The sequence below is a fragment of the Monodelphis domestica genome, chromosome 1 (assembly GCF_027887165.1).
Source record: "Monodelphis domestica isolate mMonDom1 chromosome 1, mMonDom1.pri, whole genome shotgun sequence".
Taxonomy (NCBI): Eukaryota; Metazoa; Chordata; class Mammalia; order Didelphimorphia; family Didelphidae; genus Monodelphis; species Monodelphis domestica.
In genome coordinates this window covers 122,886,779-122,906,151 of record NC_077227.1, presented here as the reverse complement: position 1 = coordinate 122,906,151, position 19,373 = coordinate 122,886,779, and the positions used below count along the sequence as shown (strand labels likewise).

Here is a 19,373-nt window from a genome sequence, read left to right as displayed (position 1 = left end):
GCCCCCTGCTCTACCTTGCCTTCTTCACTCTTGCGCCCCTTCTCTGCCACCAGTATACCAGTGGCAGCAGCGCGCTCGAGCCCCGAGAGAGGCGGCCCGGGATCTTCATCCTTTGCCTCCCGGACAGCTTTCTTAGGGGCAGTTTTCCTAAGCGGTCCCAAACTTTGGGGGTCTTAATACATGCAGCCCCAAGTCTCGCGGTGTTACAGCTCAGACATCTTGGAGAGGCTGGCATTTTTACGCGGGGATCTGAGACGGCTTTCCTTCTTCTCGACAAAAGGCTGAACTAGAAGGGGGTGGGGGGAGAGGAGGAGGAGGAGGAGGAGGAGGAGGAGGAGGAGGAGGAGGAGGAGGAGGAGGAGGAGGAGGAGGAGGAGGAGGAGAAGGAAGAGGAGAGGAGAGGAAAGGAGAGGAGAGACGCGAAGCAGCCTTAGCGCTGGGCCTGGGCGGAGCGCAGCTCTGAGGGGGAGAGGGCGAGGGAGGCAGGCAGGCTGGTGGGTGTGGGGAGCCCTAGCCTGCGCGCTGTGCTGCGCTCTGGTTGCCCTCCTTGTCCCTTTGTGTGGGTGCTAGTCCACAGCCCCTCTGGCCTCGGTCCCTTTACACCCCGGGCTCCCAGTCCGCTCCTCCCCCGCCTTCCTCCCTACCCCGGCCCGCCCCCTCCCCTCCCCTCCCCTCCCCTCGCTCCTTGCATTGCTCTAAATTCTTCTTGGAGACAAGATGGCAACACCGGCAGCGGTCAATCCTTCGGGTGAGTAACCTAAGCCCTAGTCTGTCTTCCGACCCTGCCAACGCAGCCCCTCTACTAGGGGGAGGGGGCGACCAAGGGGGCGCTTCCCTTGGGGCAGGGGACGGGTGGGAAGCATCTGGTACTGTCCCGCTCCCCCTTTCCCGCCGCGCCCCCCCAGTCTCACTCCCCCAGCCTCACAGTGAGCAGAGCCCCGAGCCCCTTTAGAGGTGCTTGTTCCCCTGTGCCCGCTAGCCGCGGCATCATCAGCAACATTCCCAGGATGGGCCCTCAGAAACGGGGAAGGGGCTGAGGACTCTGCAAAGCATCTTTGGCTGGGAGTAGGGCCAAGGTGGTGGTGGTGGGATGATGGTAAAACGCCAGGGACAACTATCAGGTTAAAAGGGGCCCATCCTTTTCTCCTCCCACCCTTAGCTACATTTCAGTCCAAAAGAGAGATAGCTGAGTCTTTAAGATGCCAACCTAATGGGCCTGGGTCATTTGGTCATCAGATTGAGTATTGTACTGTTTGTTGTGGGCTCTGATCCTGGATACCCAAGTTGAGAGCTCATATTCAACTCCTGTGATTCTTCTCTCTCTCCCCGGTAGGCACAGTAAGTTTCCTCAACAGCCAGTGATGGTGATAATAACAGCAAGGAATAGAAACAACAGAAATATTGCTATTATGATCACAATTTAAAAACAAGGCATTGTGTTTTCCCTCAATCCAAATATTTTTTTGTTTGTTTTTGTTTTACCAGAAGAACCAGATCTGAGCTCAGAACCGCCTTCAGAATGATCCTGGTAGATTTTGAAAAAGAAACCCAGTCTTAACATCTGCCTACTTTAGGATTTGAGCTGAGAGAAAATAATTTATTTATAAAAGTACACTACCTGTTGGGAACTGGCTTTTAGACTACTTGCTGAATAGAAAAGTTGTATAATTTAGAATCAGCCTTTTAGCAGAGGCCTGAGAATTGTGTAATGGATTTTGGTTGCTGGACAGCTCAGGAAAACCAGTTTTCTGGTAACTAAAACTTGGAATCCTTGACAATGATTAACTTTTATTATACTTTCAAAGACTATGGTCTTATAAAAACCTATTAGAAATTGGAATTTTTTAAAAAGAGAGGCAGTTTGGGAATTTGTATACTAATACAGGTTCAGGTTTGGAATGAGGATAAAGTCTCATAGACAGTTTATGGTGCATAATTTTATTACTTCATAGTTTTAATAAGTTCAGCAAACATCTTTGTACACTGTAGTACTCTGCAACTATTAGATGCAAACTTTTAATAAATAATCAATGGCAATACTTACTGATGTGTTTGAAAGTAACCATGGTATACAATTTGTAAGCACTTGGTAACTTTGACTTGAAATTATAGAGCTGGGAGAAATCTTAAAAATCATCAATTCCAACTCACTCATTTTTATAGTGAAACTCAAGAGGGTTTAACTGACTTAATTAAGGTCATTCAAACTGGGACTAAAACACAAGTCTTTTTAAGATTCTTCTTCAAATGTCTTTGTGACTGTGGTTCAATTTCTGATATCAGGGGAACTCTGTATCTTGGAATCTATGAGAAATCATGTGTTATTATGTATATGTTACATATGTAACATTGAGAAATTCGGTTTCGACCTCATGTTCATTTTCACTTATTACTTGTTATAACAGACTGAAACCAACCTTCAGAGTATAAAGGTTAATATGTTTATTCAATTGTCTGTTTCCCTCAACTAAATTTCTCAGTTTTTTTTTATAGGAAAAATACATTACCTTAAGTGGTATGTTAAATATGGATTTAAGTAGGAGAAAAACAAATTTCATATCTTACCCTCATCTTGGGACAAAAGGAGGCATAAAACTCTATTGTTTAATCTAGATTGTAACCTCCTTGAGGATAAGGACTATATTTTGTGCATCTTTGTGTCCCTCACAGGGTTTAGCATTGTGCCAGGATTATAACTCAATTTTGGGCACTGTTGATAACCTCTTCATAGATATATTCTCCTATTAGGGTTTTCCAAATGACATTCTCTCCTGGTTCTTCTATCTGTCTGACCATTTCTTCTCAGTTTCCTTTGCTGAATCCTCATCCATATTATGCCCACTAATCATGGCTTGTCCCCACAAAGCTCTGTTTTATGTCCTCTTCTCTTTTCCTTCTCTATTATCTTATTTGGTGATATCACCTCCCATAGATTTAATTATCATGAAGAGAAGTTCCTAATCTATAAATCCAGCCCTAGTCTTTCCCCTCAATAATGATTCTATGCCACCAGTTGTCTTTTGGACATCTTGACTTGGGTATCCCATACTCAATATGTCTAACAATTGTTCATTATCTGCCCCCCTCCTCTGTTTTTTTTTAACTTCTATATTACTATCAGGCGTATTACCATCCTTTCAGTCACCTAAGCTCCCAAACTTCTTGTCATCCTTGACTCTTTACTTTTTTACCCATATTTCCATTCTGTTACCAAATCTTTATTATTTTTACTTTCAAAACATCTCTTGTATATATCCTCTTCTCTTCACTCACATAGTTTCTCACCCTCTCCCCTATTCAGGTGCTTATCACCTTTAACCTGGACTGTGGTGATATTCTTCTAACTGATTTCCTTCCCTCAAACTTCTACCCACTCCAAACTATCCTCCATTCAATTACCAAAATGATCTTCCTGGTGTACAGGACTTACCATGAAACTTTGGGCAGAGCCACCCCAGCCCTAAATGTTCTAAAGGACTGCTTGTGCCCAATCTGTAGTAGTGCCTTCTGAATTCATATTGGACTCATCATCCATAGCCAAACACAGCTTTTCCTGAATCTGACATCATGATATCATTGCTCTTTTTCTAATATAAAGGATGAACAACCAACCAACCAGCCAAGATCAAATAGAAAATCTTCTCTTTGGCATTAAAAACTCTTGATAACCTGACCCTTTTCCTATCTTTCCAGGCTTTTTATACTTTACGGCTCTCTCTGCATTCTAAAGTCTGGCTACCCTAGCCTACTTGTCTTGTACACAGAATTCTATTGCCTCTGCACTGGCTCTTTGCTTCATCTATAATACTCTAGTACCTCACATTCACCTTAGTTTTATTGACTTCCTTCAAGACTTTTCAAATGTAACCTTTCTTAGGTTCCCCTAGCTACTAGTGCTCTTCTCTTCTGAGATTTCCGTCCATTATTTATTCTTTGTATATTGTTCATACCTAGTTATATATTTTTCCCCTGTTTGAATGTGAGCTTCTTGAGAGCAGAGATGGTTTTCACATTTCTACATATCTCTAGTACCTAGTACATACATTTAATAAATACTTTTTGATTGACTGACTAATAGACAATCAATAAATACTGATTGGTTGATTGATTTATAGGTCAATTTTAGTTTTAATTTTTCCTGCTGATTTCAATGGAGAAGACCTATGTGATGACAGGAATTTCTTCATCAAAGACCATAGCCCAGAATCCATTCCTTCCCCCATCTTTCTGGCAAATCATGTAGTATCCTAGCTTTTGACCTGATTGTTGCCCTCCAGAACTCAAATGAATTGAGTGTATAGTGCATACATTGAAGTGCAATCAAATTGTGAACTATAAGCTGTTGATATAGTTGAGGTGAATCCATTTAAGTCTTGCTTACTCACTGTTTGCATCATTGAACAGTCCCTTCTAGGTATTCCTCTTGCCATTTATCTTTGGTCTGAGCCCTAATCCTTGGGTTTTCTCTCCTGTCTATTCTATCCTTCTTTTACCCTTTAGCCCAGGTTGAGCCTTGAACCTTTTAGTCAATGGAGGAGTAAGATCATTTTTCATTTTGGGAACAGGTACTTCTGACTTATGTTTGAGGAAGCCTGCCTTCTTACTATTTCCTCGTCTAACTGTGATGTGTAGCCCTTCCTTGCTATTTATTCAATAAAATACTGAGAGTATATAGGGTATTGAGTAAAAAGGGATCTTAGAATACATTCTAGTCTGACTCTCTCATTTCAAAGATAAGGAACTTGAGGCCTAACGAGGTTAAGTGATTTACTAATAGTTTCTCTAGTAATAAGGGCCAGAGACACTATTCAATAGCTTAATTTTTGACTTCATTATTTTTTCCTACTACTCAGAATGGTTCATTGTAAAGAACACTGGTCGGAGGAGTCAAAAAATCTGGGTTCAAATTTTATGGCTTCTACTTCCTACCTGTATCACTCTAGGCAAGTCATTTAACTTCTCTGGCTTCTATTTAAAGCAGAGTGGAATAAATTAGATGACCTCTGAGATCCTTTCTAGTGTTAAAATAATCATTTTTCTCTCAACATGTTTTCTAGATTGTTTGAGTATATAGTGTGTGCAAAGCATGCATTCCTATGACCTAGTACCCTGGATTAAGCCATTCTGTCCATTGAATAGTTTATTGTTATCTCTTTCCTCTGGCCTGTGATATATCTTCTAGGGGAATATCCCTAGCTTCTCCCTTCTCATTATATCCATCCTATTCCTACCCATCACATGCCAGGCTTCCAACACACACACACACACACACACACACACACACACACACACACACACACACACACACACACACACACAGCCCTTCTCCTTCTTTCCTTCAATAAATACACATTAGTTTTCCCGGCTCTGATAGTAGGTATCACCCTCTCACCTAGCTGAACTGAGGGTCCTCTGCCCTCCAGATCTGAAGAGTAGCCTCTCTGTCTCTTTCTGTGTCTTCCTCCCCATTCTGTGATTCACAATGCACATTTGCATATTAAAAGCAACCCCTGTGGATTTCCCTGAAACACTGAAAATACTTCAGACCTCACATTTACATTTTAGCACTGGCACCTATGACCTTCTTTGGGGGTGACTCCATAATTCAAAGACTTTTTAAGGAGAGGGAGTTTCTCTGCCACACACCTCAATAACAATACTGCATTATCTTAGAGTCTTGCAAAATGTTTAATGATTTCATTTATGAATATGACTTTGATTATATTCTTGTTAATGGGATTAACTGCATTTTCTACAAATTCACTCATTAAAATACAAAACCAGAGCTATTTTATGTTGGTTCTCATGATGTTCTCACCATTATATTTTATAATACATTTGGAAACTCTGTCCCTAATTATTGTTAATAGTAAAGGAACGCCAAGAGCTGGTAAGCCAGTCTAAAAATGAAATGCTTTAATTGACAAGAGGATAGTGTTCAAATGGCCAACATGCATAAATATTTTGGATTATAGAATCATAGATTTAGAGAAAGAAAGGACCCTACAAATCATCTAGTATAATCCCCTAGTTTTACAAATGAGTAAACTGAGACCCAGTGAGGTAGTAATACTTAAAATTCTATGTTCTTTCTATTTTACGGTGCTGAGGAAAATGGTTCAGAATTTTAAAAGTGATAACCTTGGGGGGGGGGGGAGTGATAACCTTAGGTAAAAATGTTATGAGAGCAATTTTATTTTTTATTGCATAATTAAAGGATATATGCATACTTTAACAAAATGACACAAGGTATGTTTTAAGAATATTTGAAATTCTTATTTTTTTAAATCCTTACTTTCTGTCTTAGAATCAATACTAAGTATTGGTTCCAAGCAGAAGAACAGAAAGGACTAAGCAGTTGGGGTTAAGTGACTTGCCCAGGATCACACAGCCAAGACTCTGACATCAGATTTGAATGAAAGACCCCTTGTCTCTAGGTGTGGGTCTCTATCCATTGTGCCACCTCTCTGTCCCAAGCATTTGAAATAACTGTACTTAAGATTAAATCAATGTTAAAATATTTAAATTTTATGTAAATTTATATACATATATACATTTAAAATAAAAATGTTAATATTGCATTAGTTCTACCTGATCTTTAGTATTTTTATTCTGAATTGATTTTTCATCACATATTAGATTTTACAGGGAAATTACTTAGGTGAAAGAATATTAAAAGCATTAAAAACAACATCCAATTAAAAATAAATAATACAAATCTCTTCAGATACCAGTTCCTGATATGGGATGATTTTACGTATGCATTTGCATACATATCAGTGCTCTACCTTGTCTTCTACATGTCTTTTCTGTGCATGTTGTTGAATGTTGTCTTTTCCATTAGAATGTGAGCTTCTTGAGGGCAGGGACTATCTTTTGACTTTCCTTTGTATCCCTAGTGCTTAGCATAGATCCTGGAACATAGTAGGCACTTAATAATGCTTTTTGACTTGACTGTGAAGGAACCCTCCTTTGATGTAGCTTTTAACTTTTTTATTTCATTTATAGTCATACTGTCAAGATAGATGTGATACAATTACTCTTAGAGTAGATCCACACATTGGTTATTAAACAAAGATATCACGGTTAGAGAATAAACAGCTGAGTTAATGTTTTTAGTTCGTCTAATACCCTTGTGATTCTTGGTCCCCTCTGATTCCTTATCGCAACTCTGCCACCATCATTGCTAAAGATGATGGTAGGACAGTGAGGACCTTTGTTTCATGATTTAACATGGCCCTAAAATTAGTCATCAAATGGCCAGCCTGGTCATGAGCCTTTCTAGCCTTATTGAGAATGGTTCTTGGAAAGTAGGTTCATTCTTCCCTTGGAATATGGAAACCTTTCTAGCAAAATAGAACTTATTTCAATTGGCACTTCATTGGCAAGTAAAGCCACGCCACTTCCAATCAATCATTAGTCATTTATTAAACACTTATTGTGTGTGAAATATTGGGAAGGCAAAGAAAAAACCCAGACACTTCTTGCCTTTGGGTAGCTTATATTCCTTTGGGAGAGACATCAACATATGTAAGAATATATAAAATAAAATCAAAGAAATTTTGAGAGTAGGAACTAATAGCTAGGAGATCAGAAAAAGCTTCATGTTAAAGCAAGAGTTCTTAACATTTTGGGAGGTCATAGATCCCTGTGGCAGTTGGTAAAGCCCATAAACCCCTGCTCAGAATAGTGATTGTTGTCTACATTTATAATTGAAGGGAATTCTTTTCAGTTAGAGATGAATAAAAGTAAAGATCTATTTTTCCCCATCCAAGTGCATGAACCACTTGAAATCTACTTTTGTATACCATATGGCTTGTGGATACCAGATTAAGAACTGCCATGTTAGAAGGTAGCATGTGAGCTGAGTTTTGAAGGAAGAATTCTGAGTATTGGAATTGAGGGGGAATGTATTTCAACCATAGAGAGAGACAAAGCAGTCACAGATTTGGGAAATAGAATGTTATAGATGAGTAAAAAACAAGAAGGCCTGGATAGCTGGACTATGGAATGCTTGAAGGAGAATAAGGCTTGAAAGGAAGGTTAGGATAAGGTGATCAAGGTACTTAAAATTCAAAAAGAGGAGTTTATATCCTAGAACCAATAGAGAACCTACTGGAGTTTATTGAATTGGAGAGTGATTTTAGTATATCTGTACTTTAGGAAAATTATTCAAGCAGCTACGTGGAAGATGGAGGGATGTAACTAGAGACTTCAGACAGACTAATTGTGAGGCTAATTTCAGTAGTCAAAGTGAGATGCTAAGTGCAGAGAAAGGGACGAATTTTATGATTTTGAGCAGATAGAAGCAAGATTTGGCGACTTGAATGGATATGTGAATTAATTTGAAGTAACAAAGAGTCAATCTTCAAATCTAAGTGACTTGAAAGATGGTGATGGACAGATGTAGGGAAGTTCATAAGAAGGGTGGGTGTAAGGGGTAAGCATAAAGATAGCAGCTTTGTAGTGCAGCACATAGAGTGCCCAGCCTGAAGTTAGTTTCCCTAAGTTCAAATCTGACCTCAGGCACTTATTAGCCATGTGACTGTTGACACTTAACTCTGTTTGCCTCAGTTTCCTCATCTGTAAAATAAGCTGGAGAAGGAAATGGCAAACAACTCCAGCATTTTTGTGAAATTGGAGTTACAAAGAGTCAGACACAACTAAAAAATGACTAAACAACAAAAATCAAGGCAAAAACATTGCACAGCAGCGTTAGGGTTCTAACTCAAGTTCTCTGACTTCAAATCCAGTGTTTTTTGGACTTTGTCACATTTTTCTAAGCTACATGTATTTCTCCTTCTACTCTACCCTATGACCTAATTAACTCATCTTTATATTTTTTTCTACCATATGCCAATCATTATGCTAAGGCTTGAGATTACAAAGAAAACCAAACAATGGTCCCTATCCTCCTGTCTCCAGGCATGGCTCTCCATCCATAGCTACATGGATTTTGTTGTTCAATTGTTTCAGTCCTATCTGACTCTTCATGACCACCTTAGAGCTTTTCTTGGCAAAGATACTGGAGGGTTTGTCATTTACTTTTCCAACCAACTCATTTACTGATGAGGATCAGAGGCAAATGGGGGTAAACCCATAGTCACACAGTTAGTAAGTGCCTAAGTCTAGATTTGCACTTAGGAAGATGAGTGTTTCTGACTCCAGACCTGGTGCTTTATCCACAAGGCCACATGGTTGCGCCATATATATATATTAATGGCCCCATTTCTCATTGATTCTGACACCATTGCTCTAGTATACTGTTACTATATTTTAAACCCCTTGAGGGCAGAAAATTAATTGTTTCATTGTTTTATCTCCAATAGCATTATAGGTTTCACATAAAAAGGCAGCTTAATGTCTTTAATAAACTAAATTCACTAAAAGAGCAGAAATTTGATCAAGGTATGTCTCTTTTGGAATCTATCCAAGGTGGGTTAGTTACCAAAGCACCCAAATGGAACCCCGGAGCAGGAAGTTTAAAGCAGTCTAATACTAAAGTTCCAATTAAGTAATCATTAGATGAAGTCTAGAAAGCCAAGAGGAAAAAAAAATCTGAGATTTAGCAATGATTTAATAGACTATTTGGGAATGTTGTGCCTTTTCCAGGTCTATTGTAGTTACCTGCTTTGCAAAGAAAAAAATAAAGGAATTGAACTTCATGACTTCTAATTTCCCCTAGCTTTAACACTTTGCGATTCTGTTAAAAGAGGAGAAGACATGTACCTTCCTTGATTCTAATTTAGTTTGGAATACTTGTTGTGTTGATACCTTTTCTCCCAGCAGGGACTCTTGTCCTTAATATGTCCCACAGTATACCCAGTCATTTGTAGAGGGATATGTGTCTGTGGTTGGGGACTGTAGGCTACTTAAGAGAGAACTGATTTCCTTGTCTTTAACTCCCTGATGGATCAGAGAGGTGGCAGGCATTGCAGGAGCACCAACAAGTTTCCAGGCTTCATCGAAAATCTTGCTACCCAAACTCATGAACTGGAAATTCATTTGTGAATTACTATATCTCTTTTCACTGCATTCTCTACTCATTTTCCCCTTCCTTTTCCCTCTCTCTGAACTGTACTTGCTCTTTTAAAAAAGAATTGAGCATATTCTTTTTCAAGTGAAATCAGTCCAGAAAAGAAAATATCACGTCCTTTTGAAAGTATTGGTTTTAGTGAATATTGCAAAGTGAAATTCATTGGAGATTTTCTACCTGATTAACAACATGGTGGGGTGGGATGTCTACTGGAAATGAAATAATTTATTTTAGTCCAGTTATTGACACATCCATCTCCATATTAGATGAAGTAGTTGTGAATAGTAAAGTTCCAATTGGATATTTGTCCAAAAAAAAAGATGACATTTTATTTTTTAATCATTCAGCCCTCCCTTAAGACCACACAGATTATTATTTAATCATGACCATTGCTTTGCTCCTGGTTTGCCATTCATGGTTGCTTGACCCGGGAGATCTGACTATTCTTTGTTCTGAAAAAGGTAAGCTATTCTTGGTAGACTCGCTACTGTTTTCTTCCTTAATAGGCCTCTTCACTCATTACACTCAGAATTGTTATTCTTCAGTGGGAAAAATGTGGGCTTGAAAGTTAAGCCTTTCACAGACCAGTAGAGCACTTTTTTGTTTCCCAGGCTGCTGATCTGACCTTTAAGAAATTTAATTAAAAGTGCAAAACTTTTCCAAATGAAGGAACTCTTATCTATTTCTGTGGATTTCCCCAGAGCTCAGAGTATTCTTTGTTGTTCTGGTTGTACTCTGTAGCAAAAATTGGCTTGGCTTTCTTGAGTTAGCTAACACTTGCATGGCCCAGGATGAGGTGGCTGATTTTTCCTAATTATTGGAGTGTAATCCTGGCCTCCCCTGCGATTTATTAAGCAGTGAATACCCATATTGACCACAACATTGATACATTTTGCCCCAAACACTTTGAGATTTTGAGCAAAGAAACACTGTTGGATTGTGGACATGGTCAGCCCTGTTTGTTACTGTGGTCACTTAGTCACATAAAACTCTTATTATTTGTCAAGTACTGTGTTAAGCACTGGGAATACAAATGTGTACTTGGAAACCATACTGGAAAGCAGAAAAAATGACAATTTTACTCTTATATGGTCACTATAGCCACAGTTATGTTCTTTTACTAATAAATCAGGATTTCCTAATTTTTTCATGTCCTAGACACTTTTAAAATCCTGGTGAAGCTTACGAACCCTCTTTTTTAAATTTGTCTTAAAGCCCTTACCTTCCATCTTAGAATCAATACTGTATATTGGTTCTAAGGTAGAAGAGTGGTAAAGGCTAGGCATTGGAGGTTAAGTGACTTGCCCAGGGTCACCCAGCTAGGAAATGTCTGAGGTCAGATTTGAACCCAAGACCTCCCATCTCTAGACCTGGCTTTCAATCTCCTGAACTGCCTAGCTGGTCCCATATATGTGTTTAATGTATAAAATCCATAGTATTACAAAAGAAATCAATTATACTGATATAGTTTTCAAAGACCTTAAAAAAACCCACAAGTTTATGAACTTTAAGATAAGACCCCTTGCAATAAATAGTGGCACTGAATGTAATAATAATAATAATAATTGTTATTGTTCAGTCATTTTTTAGTCATGTCTGACTTTTGATGACCCCATTTGAGGTTTTCCTGGCAAAGATACAAAAAAACAGCATTTCCTATTCCATCTCATTTTACAGATGAGGAAATTGAGGCAAACAGGGTTAAGTGACTTGCCTAAGGTCACATAGCTAGTAATTATCTGAGGCCAGATTTGAACTTAGGAGGAGGAATCTTCTGACTTCTGGCCTAGTTTTATCTGCTATGCCACCTATAAAGTTTACTATAATGCTTTATATATGTTAAATGTGTTTTAACTTTATCTTCACAACTACCTTATGAGGTAAATGCCATCACTATCCAATTTAATAGATGAAATTCAGAGAAGTTAAGGGATTTGATATTTACTTACTAAATAGCTAGTAAGTAAATGAGGCAGAGTTTGAACTCATGTATTCCGGGCTCCAATTCTAGGGATTTATTAATAATGGACATACTATCATTTGAGTAGACCAAAGTTAAGGCAAAAATATAGGTATTTTTTAGGCATCATTAGATCCACAACAAAACTGGAATAAGCTAAAAGCTGAGACTTCCATTATTCAGTTTCTTCCTTGATTTTCCTCATTTCTGTAGCCAAAAAGCTTTCTACCTACTTGCTTGCCATGTGTAGGGAACTTCATTGGATCAGGTGACTTAAAGTTGTAACAGGAGAATTAGAGATAAAATCTTCTCAAAGATATGACAAGAGAAGATCAAGAACACTCTGGCATGTAACTTAGAGCTATGGCAGCTGAAAAAGAATGAGGCCACTCGGGCAGGAGGTGCTTCAGTAGATACAGAGCTGAGCCTGGAGTCAGGAAGACTCATCTTCCTAAGTTCAAATCTGGTGTCCGACACTTACTAACTATGTGACCTTGGGCAAGTCACTTAACCCTGTTTGTCTCAATTCCTAATCTGAAAAATGAGCTAGAGAATAAAATGACAAACCATTCCAGTGTCTTTGCCAAGATAATCCCAAATGGGGTCACAAAGATTCAGACATGACTAAAACAACTGAAGAGCAATGGGGCCACTGGACTTCTTATTTGCTCTCAGCAAAGGAAAAGAAAATGACAGCCCTTAAAACTGATCTAGTGTTTAGGGGACGGCAGACCCTTGATATAAATTAAACTGACTAAAACTAAAAAAAAAAAAAATCGGAAGAACTTAGCTTATTTTAAGAACAGTACTTATGTTTTCATCACATTAGCAATTTAAAATGATGCCTATTCTGGGATCATTTACCATAACTTGATGTGCTTGGCAGACACTGCAAGCTCCAAAACGAAGAATAATTACTGTGAATAAATGGGATCATGAGTCAGAGCTCTTTTTTGGCTTGGGAAAAGCAGTTCATATCTAAAGACTTTGGGTCCTTCATGTGGTAGATAGTTTGTGAATGACAAGAGTCGTGGAGCTTTCCTGAATGTGTTCTTATTGCCTGCTTTTCCCAGCCTCTCCTTTTCCTTTTGCCTTCCTTTTTCATAGGATCATCTTTGGGGTTCTCGTATTTTGATTTGGAGACCTTGTATCTCCTTGGATTTCTTCTTCTTTTACAGAGAAGGTAACTGAAACCCAGACATTTCTTCCTTGCCAAATCACACATACAATCAATGGAACCAATAGCTTTGTTTCAAACATATTTCTTTTTCCATATACAGTGACCCTTCCATTAGAAAGTAAAATTCAATTCAGTCAATATTTATTAAGCATCTACTATGTGCCAAGCACTGTGCTAAGCCCTAGGATAAAAAAAAAATAAGAATCAAAAGACAGTTGCTGCTTTCATGGAGCTTACAGTCTAATGGAAGAGACAGCTCACAAATAAATATGTAGAGAGCAAGCTGTGATTATGATAAATAGGGTATAATTAACAGAGAGAAGGCCCTGGAATTAAGAGGGGTTAAGGAAGGCTTCCAAAGAATGTGGGATTTTACTTGGGACTTAAAGGAAGCCAGGAGGATTAGTTGTCTCATTGGAGGAAAGAGAACAGCATTCCAGGCACTGGTGAGCCAGAGAAAGTGCTCACCACTGAGAGATGGAGTGTCTTGTTTGTGGAGCAGCCAGAAGACCAGTGACACTAGGTGTAAGAATATTAGAAATGTAGGAGTAGGCTAGCTTCTGAAGGGCTTTGAATGCAAACAGAGCACCTTCTATTTGCTCCTGGAGATAATAGGAAGCCAATGAAGTTTTTTAAATAGACAAGTGAACTGATCAGACTTGCTTTTTAGGAAAATCAGTTTAGTGGCTAAATGGAGAATGGATTGGAATGAAGAGAGATTTGAGGCAGGCAGACTCATCAGCTGGTTATGGCAGTAATCGAGGCATGAAGTGATGAGGACCTGCACTAACATGGTGGCACTTTTTCTTATCTAATAAGATAAGGAGGCAGGGGAGAGAAAGGGACATATTAGATGTTACAAAGGTGAAAGCAGTGGACCTTGGCAACAGCTTAGATTTGGGGGGTTGAGAGATAGTGAAGAATCCAGGGTGACTCAGGTTGTGAGTCTGGGAGACAGGGAAGATGGTGTTGGTCACTACAATAACAAGGAAGGTAGGAAAGGGGCAGACTTTAGGGGGAAAAGATGAGTTCTTTTTTGGACTTAGTGACTTTAAAATATCTACTGCATCTCTGCTTTGAGATATCTGAAAGGCATTTGGAGATAGGAACTTGGAGATTAGCAGAGGGACAGAGGCAGGAAAGATAGGTTTAAGAGTCAGCATTTTAGAAAAGATAATTAAATCCAAGGGAGCTGATAAGATCATCATGTGAAGCAGTAAGGAGAGAGAAGCTAGCCCAGGACAGAACCATGAGAAACATCTATAGTTAGAGACTGTGATCTAGAGGAGGATCTGTAAAGGAGATAGAGAAGGAACTGTCAGATAGGTAGGAGAAAAACCAGGAGACAATGGGGAAAGGAATGCATTCTGGGGACATGTTCTTTATAGCTTTAAAAATCTACAATTTACTTTAGAAAAATAGCTTGTCATCTCCAAATGGTAAAATATAATCAATAAAGGAATATAAAATCCTTGACTAAAAGGAATGTAAAGGCCTTATAACTTTAGATAAATTTATGTTGTTAAATTAAAAATGAAATCAGAGGAATGAACAATCAAATATCTAAATAAAAATTTGATGTGAACAAAAAGTGTAGTATTACATAGTGGGTTAGTGCTAGATATGCAATTAGGAAAACCTAACTTCCTTTCCTAATTCAAATACATAATAGTTATATGACAATGGGTAAGCCACTCAGCCTCTCTAAGAGACTATTAAGTAATAGATGGATGGGATGAAAGAAGCTCCTATGCTGAGGAAATCACAAATCATGGATGTATTGTCATAGGGAAATATAGTTATAGGATCTTTTTTTCAGGTTCCGAAATTCATTTCTGCAAACATTAAACATTTGCTTAGTGGAAAGCACTATGCCTTAAGGTGCTAGAGGGAGCCTTAGAAATCACATAGTCTGGCTTCATTTTACAGATAAGGAAAGAAGCCCAGAAACATGGGGTCTTTGGAAAAGATTATGCAACCCTTGAAGGACTGGACAAATACTGAGTCATCTGACTTACAGGTCAGGGATCTTTTTAACATCCCATATAAGCTACTTTATTCCAAGTGTTTTCCATTTCTTATGTAAACTAACTCTAACATTTGTTGGGAAGTGGAAATGCTACTTGGGTCATGGAATCACAAAATGTTTTATGGTCCACAACCAGGAAAATACTGACAAGTGTTTAACAACCAGCTCTCTGCAAGAGATATTTTTAAAGCATAGCATGCATTATTATAATTTTCTCCATTATATTCATAAGTCTGGACAATCAACAAAGCAATATATCAAGTGTGATCTGTAGCATTTGTGGATTTCTCAGTTTTAAATATTTATAATGAAAATTCAACAATCAGATCTTACTTTTCCAAGATGGCTCTAGCACATCCATTGTAATAATTAAAGGAATTTTGATGGATTGAAGAGGTACAGGGGATAAGGAAGGTTTTGTAACAGGGAATGGAGGAGTTGAAGGGAGAGAGGGAATATGGCTGCTGGTGAGGTAAAAGGAGAGAGATACCCTCTGCTGAGAGGTTTTCTTTGAAAAATGGGGTTCCTGAGAAATGGGCCAACTATGATAGCCTGAGTGGAGGTCTTCTCTATTGACTGACGTTGAAAAACCCGGGGGCAGGTAAGCATGGACCCTCCTGAGGGACAAGCCTCCCCACCCCTACTCCCCACCAAGGTCACCCTGAAGAGGTCTTATAAGGACCTGGTTCTGCTCCCTCTATTTTCGCCTGAAATGCCTACTCTAACACTATAACATTAGAGATACAAAAATAAAACCAAAATTCAATAGCCCTCGCCCTCAAGGAGCTTATATTCTATTTAATAGCTTGTTATCCTATCAATGTGGGTACTCTCTGCCAGTTCAGATCCAAGTCATCTATTCCTTCTCATCCTGTATTTTGGACAGGCTTGAATAGAAATTAATTCAAAGATTCATTGATAAAAATGCCAGACTTGGGACATCAGAAAAGGTTGGTTTTAAGCCTGGCACTCACTGTGACTGTCTAGCTTTTGGCAAATTATTTTACTTCTCTTGGCCTCAGTTTCTGTCAGATGAGATTGGGGGAAATATCATGGTTCTGCTGGTGATGCAGGGATTGGATGAGAAAACCTTTAAGCCTCCTTACAGCTCTCACATTCTACAATTCTCATCCTAGCATAGATGACAGTAGATTGTTAGTGAAGCATTTGAAGTTAACTCTTTCTTCAACCAAATGACAAAGATATATGACAAATAAAGTAATTATAATCAAATCATGTAAAAATTATCATATCTCTAATGAAGTCAATAGGAAACTGAAGAGTTTAATTACCAGCTTTACTAACATACAAATTGAAAAGCTTTTCAGGTAAGTTGCTCATATGGAATATCTGAAACAGATAGTAATTAAGGATCTGGGATCTTCATTCAAATGTTAATTACTGCCTGATTTGTCCCTTTCTTTGCCACTGTTGCATATCCTGCTTTAAAAGATGCTTAGTTTCATTTTTTTTTTTGGTCTAGTTTAAGTTAGTATTTACAGAAGGTTGGTGGTACAGTTGGCCCCAGGATCAAGGACTCCTAGATTGAAATTCCCACCTTGGACTCTTAGTACCTGTTGATCTAGGGCCAAGTCACTTAACCTCTCAGGGTCTCAATTTCCTCATCTGTAAAATGATGGGGGAATGGTTCCTTCCAGCTCTAGATCTGTAAGCTCACACCACCATTCTCCTGCCCCCTAAACCCCAACCAAAAACAAAGTCCTCCATGTTTTCCCAACTTTCAGGCCACATTGAGCCATCCCAAACAAATGTAGGATATTCTCAGTTGCTTGGGTAAATTCAGGCTATTGAAGATAATTGACCCAAGTTAACATGACCTGTAATGAAATAACTGGATGAATAGTTTAGCAGTATCAAAGCAGACCTCATTCAGAGGGTCTGAGGGGAGGGAAAAATGCTTTCTACATAGAGATAGAGCCAAGCAGGACAAGGTGGAAATATTTGGTCTCTTGGATTTGCTGTGACTTGCTTATAGGCTTACTTACATATGCACTTACTTGCCCATATGCTTAAGTAATAGGGGCTTACAAATAATGAACTATCCAAATGAGCATCATAAAGAAGATCCCAGGTGAAATCAGAGAATCTAATAGTTGGAAGGGATATCAGAGGCTACCTAAGTGGGAATCTTTTTTACAACAGTCCTGATAAATGACTACCCTTATATTAAAGATTATTTATTGATAGATTTAAGTATTAGGAAGTTTTTCTTTCCTTTGACCTAAAAATCTGCTTTTTTTTTGCAAATTCTATGATTTCTCTTAGTTCTTTCTTCTACTTGTAGCTAAGCAGACCAAGTCCAATCAGTCTCCCCTAGTGAGTTTTCAGATTTTGAAGATACTCATTATATCCTCCTTATATCTTCTTTTTTCTACAGTAGATATCCTTTAGTTCTTCAATCTATTTTTTTGGTGAGGCATACTTTCAAGGTTCCTTGCTGCCTAGTAGACAGCTTCTAGTTTGGCAGGATCTTCCATTCTAGGTCCTGTACATGAGAGAGAACAGTATTCCAGCTGTGAACTGATCAGGGCAGAATGAAATGGAGCCATTCTCTTCCTTATTTTGAATATCATGCTTCTTGTAATGTAACCTCTAGCTTCTTTGACTGTCATGTAATAACCCTTGAACAAAACTTATATTTTTAAATTAATGGGTATTTTCTTTATAGCTGGCAGAAACATCAAGAGAGCAGGATTGGAAGTGCTATGGTTTTTTTACACTGTGTCTTGAGTGGAGTCTTCACAAGCCTTCTAACATGTTCTAAGATCAATATGTGGGAGTGGCAACACCAAAGATAGCTTCTTAGAGACTCAGACAGAAATCAGTGATATGATTTTTCACCAGTTTTTCTCTCTCTTTGGTATCCTAGAGGAGTGATGGGTACAGAGGCACGTTGTCATCTGTTACATATGCTTTGGGATCTCTGAGCTTTGGAATTGGTTGAGAAGGCAAAGTAGGGACACCCATGACTGGCTTTGTAAATTTATTCAAATTGTTCTATAGGGACCTTCTTTCTTGGTCTTACTTGGATTTCTAAAAACATTTCCAGAGCCCAGGGACTTACTTCTCCAAATAGATAATTATAACTCTAGAAATTTGGATAAGGAACACTATAGCCTCCTAGGAACCAAAGCACCTTTAGTCTTGTTCTTGGCCTGAATTCTTAAATGAGCTCAGCTCTTCTGATTAAGACTCCAGACATTAAAGCTTTGCTATCTCTACAGGCACAGTAAATAGCTTAACATTCACTTGGATCTTTTGCTTGGTCTATGTTTGCTAGCTATGGAAGCAGCTAGATGGTTCAGTGGATGGAGTGCTGGTCCTGAAGTCAAGAAAACCTAACTTCAAATTCAGTCTTAATGTGTAGTCCTTACTCACTTAACTATTTGCTTCAGTGTTCTTAACTGTAAAATGAATATGATAATAGTGCCTACCTCACAGGGATCAAATGAGACAATGCTTGCAAAAGGCTCCTAACACAGTGCTTGGCACAGAGTAGATACTGTAGACATTCTTTTCTTTCCTTCCCCTCCTTCTATTGGGCTAAACAATGGAATTTTCTTTAGATCTCAGTTGCATTGGTCAATATATTAACTGTTCTCACTGACTGAGTAATATGCCACTTTGTTAATCATACCATCTATGTCTTCATCCAAGTTACTGAGAAAAATGTTTGACAGAACAGCGTCAAAGACTGAGCTCATATAGAATTTTGTAGTTACTGGCTTTTAGCCAGCTATGAATTTGCCTCACTGTAAAATCAGCCAGCCCATATCTTGCCATCTTTTCTTCCAAGAATATCTTGAAAGAGGTCTGTGGACATAGTATTCTCCCTTACTGATATCCAGATATATGCCATGCTTACAATTCTTTTCCCTGATCCATTTCTAGTCTAGTGATCTTGTCAACAGATGAAATGTATAACCTTGAGAGAAAGACTAAATATTTTGGCCCCAGGCTTATTCTGCTGTTCTTGTGTAGACCCAGTTTAAGAATTTGTATGCTGCAGCTTAAAAAAGACAACTTCTGTCATGCCCTTTCACTGTTTTAGGAAGAGAATGACTAGAACTGTAAGAATGTTGAAGCACTGATTTTATTGATTTTTTTTGGGGGGGATGTGCTATTGAAATCCATTCATTCAACAAAT

The 19,373-nt window shown here is 38.6% G+C and overlaps 1 protein-coding gene across 2 annotated transcripts in view; it reads left to right on the top strand.

Moving 5' to 3' along the window:
* Positions 1-207: 207 nt before the first annotated feature.
* The window catches only part of ARNT2 (aryl hydrocarbon receptor nuclear translocator 2), a 268,147-nt gene continuing 248,981 nt past the window's right edge, over positions 208-19,373 (top strand). The window contains exons 1-2 of one of the 2 annotated variants that reach the window (XM_056806028.1): positions 385-748; positions 1,486-1,528. Coding sequence is in view for 1 of the 2 variants with exons in the window: in XM_001367918.3 (XP_001367955.2) it covers positions 718-748 (31 nt within the window). In the remaining variant the exon portion in view is untranslated. Of the gene's footprint in view, positions 749-1,485; positions 1,529-19,373 lie in introns of both variants that reach the window. The other variant, XM_001367918.3, reaches the window with a different exon arrangement.